Here is a 12,699-nt window from a genome sequence, read left to right on the forward strand (position 1 = left end):
TGTGGTGGAAGATAAGATGTAGCTCTAAATACCTTTTTTTTCCTTTTAAAATTGTCAGTTTCAATACATAATTAACTGAATAATCCAATTTTTCCCATTGACTTGTAGCCCTTTCTTCATCTTCTATTACTTTCTTATATAGTCAACTAGTTTTACTTTTGGAATATTTTTTGGTTCCATTGGTTTGTGGTTTTTGTTCTCAGGTAATCCATTGTTTTCATTATTATAGCAATACCGCTTAATTCTGTATCTTTTTCTACAGTTAATACTTATTTCTAATTCAATGTTTTTAGTTAGGCAAGGACTTTTAGAACAGTGTTTAGTAAAGATGGTAATAAGCATCCTTATTTTGTTCCTGATTTTTAACACAAATGCTTTTACTGTTTTACCTTTAAATAATTGTGGGAAGGAAATCTTCATGACTCTTAAAAACATTAATCTGTAATAAAGCTTATCAAATTCCTTTTTAGTATCTATATGATGTCTGAATTTGGAAGTTGTTTATGAAGTGTATTTTTGTAAGTGAATCACACTTCCCAAGAACTTCCATTGCACATTCCAAAATGCGTCCCTAGAGAAAATGCTTAGGCCTCAAGCAAAATACACTTTTTGATGCCAGAAACTTTCCTTTCTCTCAAAGGCAGTAGAACATTTTCTTAATTACCAAATAGAAAAACCTCTTTTTCAAGCAGAAAGATAGAGTTTGAGAATGTCTTCTAGACCCTGGCACTGTTCTGCAGAGCTCTTCTAGAGACAGTGTCCAAAACTTAAATTCTAGAAATCCTGAGGGCAAAATTTGAACAAAGATTCAGGAACCTACTACCAACATGGCTAGGTGCCTCAAAAGTTCTCGATTTGACTCGAACATCTATTTCCGCAGTGTCCAATCGAACTTTCTATGATGATGGAAAGGTCCAACAGCCCTTCTGTCCAGTAGGGTAGCCACTGGCCACATCCAGCCGTTGAGCACTTGAAATGTGGCTAGTGTGAAGAACTGCATTTTTAGGTTCTGTTAAAATATAATTAGCTACATGTGCCTAATGGCTGCAGTGGATAATGCAGATCTTTACAGTCAGTCAGGATATAGCTGAGGTCGCTTGTAGCTCTCAAACTTTGCCTCTCTAATATGGCTAGAAATTTCCTAAGAAATATTAGATTTTAAGAATTTGTAAGTTGGGAGATATGGGAAGGAAACCTTTTACGTTCTGATTTCTGAGTTCTTGATAAGATGCTCCCTGTATTCAGATTGTGTACATGAGTGTTGAGTGACTCATAGTATCCACTTAAATTATAACGTATTTGTGTAATTGACAAGTTAATGTATTTTCATGGGGAATGTGAAGGAGTTTTTTCTTTTGCAGTTGACGGGCCAATATGCCAAACCAAAAATTAACTTCTAGATCATCTGCTTCTATAGCACTGAAGGTTGGTTGCTCAGAAGTCCTTTTGTGTAATTGACCTGATTTGCCTACTACTGCTTTTCTAAAGTGTGATTTTTAGAGAATGCTTTCATTTCTTGAAATAAACTTGATTTTATATACTACTATTTTCCAATCTTGCATTTCAACTATTATATGTAAGTGTTCTAGAAATAAAAGAATCTTGGAAAAAAAAGCTCTGTGAAAGTGTTTGCATCCATGTAGCCTCAATATGCATGATGTAGAACCACCAATGGGTTTATGCTTTGTAGCCCATTTATTTATATTTGGTGTAAACAGTTCCCTCTCCTCATTCTGCCAAGGGTAATTGATTCAAGTGAATATATTGTATAATCCTCTTGAACTTAGTTGTTACACACAATATCAATTATGTATCTCTTAATTCATCAAGGCGTTGCCCAGCAAGGTTTCAAAGTTGGGCTTGCTTGCTCGGACATGTCTATATTTCTAGGAATTTATAAATACCAGGTGCATTTGCTAAAGGTTTAAAGTAAGCATTAGGATACATTTGTAAAGGATATATTCGTGTCATTCTTCACAAAATTTTAAAAAAGGAAAAGAGATGGGAAATATTTCAGTTAAGAATAATTATAACTTGTTTATCTGTATTTATCATACAGAAAAGATTCCAATGCTAGTTTCAGTTTCTGGCCTTAATTCTTTGGACCAGTTATAAACTCTTTGTACATCAGGTTCTTTGGTTGAAATGCCCATGGCTTTAGTACATGTTAGATGATGGGCCCAATGCTAGTTTAAGATGCTCTCTTTTTAGGCAGCATTTGAGATGTTCAAGTTTTAGAGAGCCCTTACTGTGGTGGAAGTTGTATATAAACAGATTTAAAACAATCAGTACTTTGCCAGATAGTAATTTTATCCTGATTCTTTCATGTCTAAATTTGAGTTTTAGAGACTAAGATCTTATTTACACATGTAGCTGACTTGAGGGACCACAGCTTTTGATTGACATAATTTATTGAAAAGAAGATCTACAGTTTGATAGTTCATTCCCCTCATTAAAAAGTATACTTTTTTTAAATCCATTTTTCTTAATTTAAAAAGGGACACATTGGAGTTCTAATCTTCAGAATGAGAGAGTCTTTATATATAAAATGTTAGGTATACATTTGATGTTTTATGTGTCTTTAGCTCAAAGTCTTTCCATACTGAGGAAGCTACTTAAGTTAATTTGCTTTTGAAATTCCAAACATCATTTCATTTTTTTGCCTTATAATGCTGCGTAACAAATCATTCCCCAGATCTGCGACTTTTAAAACCATAATCATTTATCCTCATGAATCCATGGGTTGGTAAAGGCGATGGTAGAATGGCTTTGCTTCATGCTGCATATATGTGGTTTGGACTCTCTCTTCCAGGTGTGTCTCCTTCTCCTTGGCAAGCTGGCTGGGACAGAGATGCCAGAAGATAATCCCAAGTTCCAAGCACATCTCAAGTCTCTGCTTGCATCACATTTGTTAACATCCCATTGGCCAAAGCAAGTCACGTGGTCCAACCTAAAGTCCAGGGCAAGGAAATTAACTGGAGCTATAAAGTCATGGCTAAGTGCATGTCTTCAGGGAGGAGTGAAGAACAGGGACCAATATTTCAGTCTCCCACATACAATTTATACTCCTGATCACCTTAATTTACGTGATGAGAGGCTAAAATAAGTAACTGGTAAAGTGATAAAGAAGGAACATTTGGGATTTAAGGTTTTTCAAAATGGTGAAATATGTAAAGAGGTGTGGAGTGTAAGATGGTACTCATTCAAGAATTAGATAAATCGTTACCTGGTTCTTGAATGGTACAAATCTTGTACGCTATCAAATCCATTTTTGACCACACTTTTTTTTTTTTTTCCTCCTTGTGATCTTTTCTCTGTTAGGAACCAAATTACTGAAGATTAATACTTTAGTTTTCACCTTTAAGATAAGCCATTGATTCTCTGCTGTAAAACAGTAAGATTAATACATATTTAATTGAGGTGTTTTGGACTGTTGGAGCCAATGGCGGAATAAAAGAAGTAGTCTTAAATGTTTAAAGAGTAACACAGTTTTCCCTCGTCCTGATGCTCTGCATATCTTTAAGTATTCAGTGAAAAATGCTCTGCTGTTGGCCCTCCAGCAATGCTTAACAATAAAAAATTCAATACAGTAAAAAAAAAAAAAAAAAAAAAAACAACCTACAACTTGTGTGATCAGTAAAGGTACCAATTTGATGAAAAAGGGAGGAGAAAGACCCCCAAGGAGGAAATGGCTAAGCATGAGATAAGGGAATGGTTTACAAAAAAACCGTTATTTTTTAGGTAGACTGGATTTGCTTTGCAGGATAGTTTCTTTTGAATGACCAGGTTGGAGGAGGAAGCAGGTAAGGAGTGCTGACCCTCCAGAGGCGATAGGAATCGAATAGATGCAGGAAAGAGTGATGGCACAGGCAGGCTGGGCCCATGCTTCTCCTGAGCCCCTCTCCCAGCACACTGGCGGCATCCAAACCATAGAATGTTCTGCCTTCCTACCTACCCAGGAAGAACAGCCTAAAACCTCCTGGGGTGGAGGTAGTACTGATTTCCTGTTATTAAAAAAAAAAAAAAACAAGAAACTTTTAATACCTTTTACTATTTCACTTTGGGAAATACTTTGGCATGGGGAAGCTGAAACACCTCAAGATAAGAAAAGGCAAACTCTGAAAATACAGCTGCCGTGAAGATCAGGGAGGCTTTTGGAACCGTGACGGCTGTTAAAGACCATCATGTCAGTAACGGCTGGAACATTCACCTTCCTTAGGCGAGAGGACAGGATTTTGGTAGGCTGTGATGCTTTCTGGACCCATGCGCACTTGAAATGCTTGGAAGAGGCTTAGGAATCTTTTTGAAATTTGTAATTTTGTGTTGCTCTCTTTGTAGCTGAAGAAACAGGCCCATCTTCAGTGAGTTCACCGCACAGGATAGGAAAAGGGCTGCAGCTGGAACTCCCATCTCTTGTCCCTGCACTCCTGTCAGTATCGCCAGGTGAACATGGGGACTGTTTTATTGAGCCCCTCCTCGGTTTTAAGGTACCATGTGGAGGTAGGGGGCTGATGCAGATAAAAAGGACACTTCTCAAAAGCATCCAAAACGGTGTAAGATGAAGGTTAACCTGTGCCATCACACAGGTCAACTGTGGCAGACACCCGTTAGGGGTCATGAGGGATCCCGTGTGCAGGGCGTGGCAAGGCCTGTTGCCATGTCCAGGTTCAAAAGTTAATGTTTGGATTCATTTTTTTTTGCATTGTTTTCTAACTCAATTTCATTAGCATTCATTATTATTTTCTGATTCTATTACCTTGTCTGCCTCACCTGACTCTGTTAAGAGGCAAGATGTCTAGTTTGTACCCTTAGCCCCTTTGCCCCGGCCCTGAGGGCTGACTCCACGCGCGTCACGGGATGCATTCTTGAGTGAGCATCTTCTTTTCTTATTGATTGGACCTTAAGTAGCTACTTGAAGCAAAGACCCTTTCCAACCAGAAATAGGACGTTGAGAATTCTCATTTTAAGGGCAAGCCCAAGAAGATTTTTCTGAATGAACTGATGTTTTAAAGGGGCAGGTTATCACCAGAGGGGATAGACTTTTCTGGTGCTGCCATAATTAGTTCTCTGGTTAGAAATGAACATCTATTTGTTAGGCACAGAGAAATCAACACCGTTGGGTCCCAGGGCTTTATGTATAAAGTTCATTCGGGCTCGGCAAATCCAGATGTGTTATGACGGATGAAATCCTGAGCGAGGCCATGATCATGTCAGGCTGGTGTCAGCCACTTAATTGGTTTATGTGCATTTTCTTACAGTTCCACTAGTGCATTCTCGCTCACGGTGAGTTAGTGTGTGCTGTGTCCAGGCAGGTGCCACGTTGCAAGTGTTTATCAGACTCTGTGCCCTGCCGTCATGTCTCTCAGCTGTAGGGTCGCTGACCTGTTCATCCGCAATGTAAAGTCCACTTTGGTTATAGTAGTCGCCTGTGATCTGTCTGTGCAAGTGACAGAAATGTTGCTTTTGAGGGAGGGCAGAATGTTCAGGCTGCAGTGGGAAGCTGAGCTGCTCCTGGAATGTGGTTCTGTGATGCTGATGATGCCTCCACTTGTGTACCCCACATCCTCTTCCCCACTTCCATGTGGATGCTGCTCTGTGCTCAGGCTGGTTGAGATCAAATGCGATGCCTCCCAAATGTAACCAGTAGCTCCTAGTACACGTCTCTCGCCGTTTCCTGTAGAAACTTCTTTTTGACAAATGCATTTTTAGGTGGCAGGCATCTTAAGACTCTATCGTTGTGTTGTATGCCAAGAAATGACTCATATTTAAAAATTGTCAGTATCTACTGGAAGGAATGGTGCTTGGAGTCAGACAGAAGCAGGTGTGGATTCTGGTTCTGCCTGCCCTTCCCTTGCTGTGCAAATTTGTGTGTGTTCCAACCATCCTGTCCACTGGGAGTAATAACAGCTCCCTCACTGTGTTTCTGGGAACGTAGCATGTGCTGTGCACTTACTGCTGAAAACATAGGAACTCTGAATCTTCATGCAGGGAAAACCCTCGGTATATGAGGCTTCTTAAACAGGGTTTTCATTGTCCTTCACAGCATCCACATACTTTTACTGTTAAGACCAACTATTTGCTCTGCATATGTGAAGAGTTAAATTTTCATCACTTACTAAATAAGCGGATGCTTTTAAAGTCACCAGAATTTTTTTTTAATGGGAAACTTGAAAAGCAGCTTGTGGATTTGAATCAAAATACCCCTGTTCATGGGTGCCTGGGCAGCTCAGTCAGTTAAGTGTCTGACTTCAGCTCAGGTCATCTCACGGTTTGTGAGTTCAAGCCCTGAATCAGGCTGTGTGCTGACAACTCAGAGCCTGGAGCCTGCTTTGAATTCTGTCTCCATCTCTCTCTGCCTCTCCCTCTCCCTCCCTCCCTCCCTCTCTCTCTCAAAAATAAACATTTAAAAAAAATTTTTTTTAAATCCTATTCAGCTAAAACAGGTGTGTCAGCAGTACTTGGAAATACTATTTCTACAAATTGACTGGCTGACGGGCTTTCAGGCCAGGGAATGTTCTGCCCTTCTCTCTTGGAAAGGAGCCTTTTGCCTTTATAGGCAGAATCACGTCATTGAGCTCTACTCCATTAAATGGAAGATGGTCCTATCTTGTCACATAGTCACCCTGGGCGGGTTTCAGTGCCTGTGAGCCCCGTGCACTGTGCCAGGTGGTGAGGATGGACTTGGCGTTCCCCGGGGTTAGCTGGGCTGGATGGGGAGGCAGGAAGTGGGAGGGGAAGATTCTGTGATGGTGTTCAAGAGGAGGGGACCACGTCCGACAGGTCAGGGGACAAAGGAGGGCTGTGATGAGGGAGAAGGGAGTATTGGAGCTTGTTCTAGTGTAACCAACTACCCCCCAGTTACTGGCTTGACGCAGCAACCAGCTTATTTATCGCAACATCTGGAGGGTCAGGAATTTGGCAGTGCTCAGCTGGGCAGTTCCTCTGCCCCATGTGGTACCACTCGGTGATCGTCAGCTGAGGGATGGGCTGGCCTGGAAGGTCCAAGACTACTTCATACCCATGACGGGTTCCTTATCTGGGGGCTGGAAGGCTGGGCTCTGCCGAGACTGCTGACTGGAGCACCTGCGTGTGGCCTCCCCGGCATGGTAGTCCCAGGGCTCTTCCGTGGCAGCTCAAGGCTCACGAAAGACCAGGCAGAAGCCGCGAGGCGTTTTCAGACCTGGCCTGGGAAATCCCAGAACATCACTTCCTCCGTATCCTGTTGGCAAGCGAGTCCCATACCAGCATGGGTGTAGGGAGAGGGGGCTAGACTCACCTCTCACTGGGAGAAGTCATGGGCATCTGTGTTCATCTCTGATTTGCCACTCTGATACAAGAGCTAGTGGGGGACTTTCAGAGTGGGGGTGGGGGTTGGACAGGGTGGTGGCATGACACATGACCAAATGTACTTCTTTTTTTAATGTTTGTTTATTTGAAGAGAGAGTGAGTGAGCATGCGTGCAAGAGCATGGGGGAAGGAGCAGAGAGAGAGGAAGACAGAGAATCTCAGGCAGGCTCCACACTGTAAGCACAGAGCCTGATGCAGGGCTCAAACCCATGAACTGTGAGATGATGACCTGAGTTGAAACCGAGAGTCGGGCACTAACTGACTGAGCCACCCAGGTGCTCCCCAAATGCACTTTCAGATTTGGGGCAAAGATCAAATGGTAGTGGATTGAACAGCCCGTGAGGACTGGAGACAAGACAGTGGGTGAGGAGCTCTCTCCTGAGATTCCTGGCTGTGAGGAGAAGGTATGGGAGGGGAGGCTCCGAGGGAGACCCAGGGTCTAGGGCTGGCGTGTATACTTGTTCGCTCTGAAGATGGAGGAGGTCACCAATGACCTGGTCTCTTCTAGATCATGGTAGTGCATTTCTGTTCTATGAAGTGGCCTTTTAACTCATTAACCACTGTTAATTCTCTTGTCTTTAGTTCCATAACTTTCTCCTGTTCCTTCTGCCTGTGACTATAGTAGGAGGGGTTATTTCTCTAAAGGGACGCATTTTCTAGGCTCTGTCCTTGCCTTCCTGTCCTTCATTTCTTTCTTCTGCATTTTTTTCTTGCAAAATCCCATTTACACTCATGACTCTAACTGCCACACTTGTACTGTGAAAGCAGCCACGTCTGTAACTCCTCTTGCCTCCTGCATGTCGTTCCCTGGATATCCCTGTAATTCCCATTTGTCTTCCTAATAATGCCACCCCCCTCCCACCCCACCCCGGCCTAGGCCAGAGGCCTGTATGCCATTACCTTTCTCTGTCCCTCACTCTGTGCAGCCAAACGGGTCTCCAAATACCATCAATACTTGTCTTCAGAACCAAGGAGCTTGGCAGTGGCTGCAAGTACACGTCCCCTGTGCACCTTTGACAGTGGGCACACCTGGAGCCCTGTACCTGATCCCTTGGGACCTAGGTATACATAGTTCTGTCAAGCTTCCCTGGTGATTCTGATGCTCATCTAACACTGCAAACAACTCTCTGCAGGTTTTGTCTAATCCTTCAACTCCTTTCCTTGCTGCTTGGGTTCAGACCGTTAAAGTTTCCTGAAGCTATCAGGACAAAGTCTCACCAACTTGGTGGCTGAAGGGGACAGAATTTATTCTCCCGGTTCTGGCTGGAGGCCTCAAGTCTGGAGCCATGGTGCGGGCAAGGCTGTGCTGCCTCTGGGAGTCCGGTGGGTGGGGATGGGGGGGCAGGGTCTTTCCTTGCCTCTTCCCACTTCCTGGTGACTCCAGGCATTCGTTGGTTGGAGAGGGTCTAACCCCAGTCTCTGCCTTTGTGTTCCCCTGGTTCTCCCCCCACCCCCCCAAAACCTCCCGTGTGTCTCTTTATGAAAACGCTTGCTCATGGGTTTAGGGCCCTCCAGTGACCTGGGATGATTTCACCTCCAGAGCTTTAACTACATCTGCAAAGACCCTTTTTCCAAACATTCTGGGACATGGTCCCATCTACTTGGGGGCCAGTATGTGACCCACTCCACCTCCCATATGGATAGGCTGCTTCTGCCGTCTGGTCATCTTGACTCCAGTCTGGCTGTCCCTCCTGCGCTGTGCTGCCCTAGTGATTGCTTTCTACCCAATCGTGTTAGCCCTTTACTTAACCTTACCAGCTCCCCACTCCCTTCAGGTAAAAAGCCATACCACTTATGGAGTACCAGGCTGTTGTGGTAACCTGGACCCTGGCCCAAGACCTCTCTTCCCTTGAACTCTGCTGTCAGAGTACTGAACTGCCTGTACTCCTTGCCTTTGAATATAGTATTGCCCCACCTTCCCCATTTAGCCTTGTTCACATTTCAGGCCATTCAAGCATTGGGGCGCCTGCATGGCTCAGTCAATTAAGTGTCCGACCCTTGGTTTCAGCTCAGGTCAGGATCTCACGGCTTGTGGGTACAAGCCCCACATTAGGCTCTGTGCCGACACTGTGAAGCCTGCTTGGGATTCTCTCTCTCCCTCTCTCTCTTCCCCCGCCCCTCTTCCCACTCAGGCTCTCTTTGTCTCTCAAAATGAATAAATAAACTTGACAGACAAAAAGAGACCATTCAAGCATTGTATTCTCCGTGCAGCTTTCCCTCATGCCTCTTCCCATGTGCTTTGGGCCCTAGTGCGTCCTGTTGCTGATGTGTCTTATCACACTTGTTTTTATGCCTTTCTTTGCATTTAAGTGGAGGGATCTGAAGACAGGGAAGCTGATACTCCTCGCTGTAACTCTAGTACTTGGCCATTCATTCAACATTCATAATGCCATGCCACTTAACCTAATTAGAAACTTGTCTCATTGGGACACTGGCTTTTCCACTGATACCTTAATTATTTCAATAGAATTTTTTACTGAGCATTGTCTAGACGGGTTGAGTACATAGGAAATCTGTGTATAGGCTGGCATACAATTCACTTACCCTGCAGGCATCTCTGCTCCGGCAAGATACATGTTTCTGTGGGAAGGTGACACTTCTGGGTTTTGTGGGTTTATCCTCCCCTTTATGGTAGATAGGACTCTGGGGCCGTAGGTAGTAGGAACCAACTTGAGTTAGCTGAAACTAGAGAGGATTTCATGAACAAGGGTCAGTGTACATCTGGGTCACTAGAAGCCCTAAGGACCCTCTCTCTGTCTCTTGTTGCTGCTTGTCTCTGTTCATCTGCTTCGTCCCTCGCTTCTCTGCTGCTTCGTCATGTAACACGTTGTGACATCCCCACAGTCGGTGCACTTCTGTTTTGCAGCTCTGGCCATCCACAGACACTGGCAGGGTGTGTCTCGGTCCCACTGTTGTGCTTCCTGGGATGAGCACGCCATTGGCCAGTGCCGGCCAGATGTCCGCCTCCAGCCATTCAGCCACAGTGTGGCGGGGAGGGTGCTGCCCGGCCGTTTCCCTCACGCGTGGTGCTGGGGCTCATCTGAGGGAGTTAAGGGATGGATTCCTGAGGAGGGAGTGTAGTTGTGAGCGGACCCCGGAAAAGCATCTGACCCGCTCTTGCGAGGTTACTATACACTTAGAAGATGCGGCAGAGAGCAGGGGAGACACGAGGGGCACAGGAAACCCTTCCAGACCTTGTACCATTTGCCTCAAGGCTTCAGTGGTGAACATGTCCCTCTAAATTGTTGAGAGTCCTAGCTTTAATTGATTTACACATATTTCTCTTACTGCAAAATCTTCATCTTGATGTAAGTGATCTGGAAATATGTTAAATCAAAGTGGGTTTATAATCGTGGTTTTCTCATGGGTACATTCATTATAGTAGCCATCACAGATACGGGTAAGAAAACAATGTTTGTTTTGATCTTGCCTCAGAAGAAGGAGACTTGAAATAAATCATCTCTATTCTGGAGACACTTTTATGTAGTGGATGTTCCTTTGTGATGGAAATTGGAGCAGATTAAAAACACAGCAGGAATAACTTTGAGTGATAATTTAAGTCCATCGTCAAACTGTAGCTACCAAATTGTAAAACAAAAAGCCCTTTTGTTCCAACTTTTAGTGTCAGTGAGCCTGGTGTCCCTTTGCCTTGGCGTACTTCTGTGAGGGGCTCAGCAGAGGCAACCATAGGACTTTCAGGAGAGGAACAAGTCGCCAGATGTGCTGTCCCCAACTTTGGTGTTCTGAAGGAGCTGTCCCATTTATGTAAAATTTTAAAGATTCCCTATCCTATTTAAAAAAAAAAAAAGGGGGGGGGCGCCTGGGTGGCTTAGTCGTTTAAGCATCCGACTTTCGCTTAGGTCATGATCTCGCGGTTCGTGGGTTCGAGTCCCGCATCGGGCTCTGTGCTGACTGCCAGCTCAGAGCCTGGAGCCTGTTTCAGAGTCTGTGTCTCCCTCTCTCTCTGACCCTCCCCTGCTCATGCTGTCTCTCTCTCTCTCTCCTAGAAATAAATAAGAATATTTTAAAAAATAAAAATAAAATAAAGATTCCCTATCCTTCTTTCTATTCTCTTCTTTAAAGGAACTTCTCCAAAGAAGGAGACGGAGAATAGTCATGTCAGTGTGGCAACATGAGACCTTGGTCAGAACCTACAGGGACCCATTAATCGAGTTAGAACTACAATTGAAAACGGAAACACTAACTCCAATCCTGCATTTCTTTTCTTTCTTTCTTTCTTTTTTTTTTTTTTAAAGTTTGTTTATTTTGAGAGAGAGACGGTGTGAGTCAGGGAGGCAGGAGCGAGAATCCCAAGCAAGCTCTGTGCTGTGAGCATGGAGCCCTACGCGGGGCTCTGTCCCACAAACCACGAGATTTTGACCTGAACAGAAACCAAGAGTCAGAAGCTTAACCGACTGAACCACCTAGGTGCCCCCGCCCCAGCATATCTTTTAATTGCTGGTATTCACTTCAGGTGTTAATGTGGGAAGAGCTCTACATTAAGGACATTGTTTTCCAGATGACTTTTTAAGTTATTTGACAGTTTGGACTAAAACTCCTCTTTTTTTATTTCTGGGCCTCTTTATGGGCCATGCTCTTGTGAAATCCCATTTTATGTTTAATTTTCACAAGTATTTTTGCTCACCTGACACTATAGGGTTCAAATAGCAATGGGAATGAATGTAGAGAATTCAGAACTTTTAAGACTGCAAGTACCTAAATTTGGTCTTCTTACAAATAAAGATCCTAAAGACATTAACATGATTTGGGAGTGAGAGATGAGGTTTAATTAGTATGCTATTTTCTAACTAGTTCATTTAAAAATATTTCTTGAGTGTTTCTCTGGGGTCCATTAGAACCACACTTGCTAAATTGAGCCAGCACTAATACAGCCTCTGCAGAATTCTCATTTGCTTATTTATACTGTCTCCTTCCAAAAAGATTTGAAGAGTCTGACTTTATAGAATAGGAAACCTATAATTACTTTGTACATCGCCCTTAAATTAAGTTTCTGGAAGTGATTTGAATTTCATTACAGCTGAAGTCTATTTTATAGCCCGTTCTTCTGTGGGGCATTTAGTGGGCAGTTTTTTTTATGACCATCCCTGTCGCTTCCTTTATTCTATCCTTTATTCTTAAAACTTGAAAAAATCTACAAGTAAATGAGCTCTTTCATCTTTGTTTATAGGTACAATGGTGCTTTACCTAATGGAGACCGAGGCCGGAGGAAAAGCAGATTTGCTCTCTATAAGCGGCCGAAGGCTAATGGAGTCAAACCCAGCACAGTCCACGTGATATCCACACCACAGGCTTCCAAGGTAGGTGGCCCCTACAGAGGGGGAAGGCCTTGGC

General features: G+C 43.6%; 1 protein-coding gene across 1 annotated transcript in view; it reads left to right on the forward strand.

Annotated features, from left to right (window-relative positions):
* PELI2 (pellino E3 ubiquitin protein ligase family member 2) overlaps positions 1-12,699 on the forward strand; it is a 195,363-nt gene that overhangs the window by 41,009 nt on the left and 141,655 nt on the right. Inside the window, exon 2 of the mRNA XM_039255137.1 lies at positions 12,536-12,665. Coding sequence (XP_039111068.1) covers positions 12,536-12,665 — 130 coding nt within the window. The remainder of the gene's footprint in view (positions 1-12,535; positions 12,666-12,699) is intronic.

The sequence above is a fragment of the Hyaena hyaena genome, unplaced genomic scaffold (genome assembly GCF_003009895.1).
Source record: "Hyaena hyaena isolate Hyena2069 unplaced genomic scaffold, ASM300989v1 scaffold_509, whole genome shotgun sequence".
NCBI classification, from domain to species: Eukaryota; Metazoa; Chordata; class Mammalia; order Carnivora; family Hyaenidae; genus Hyaena; species Hyaena hyaena.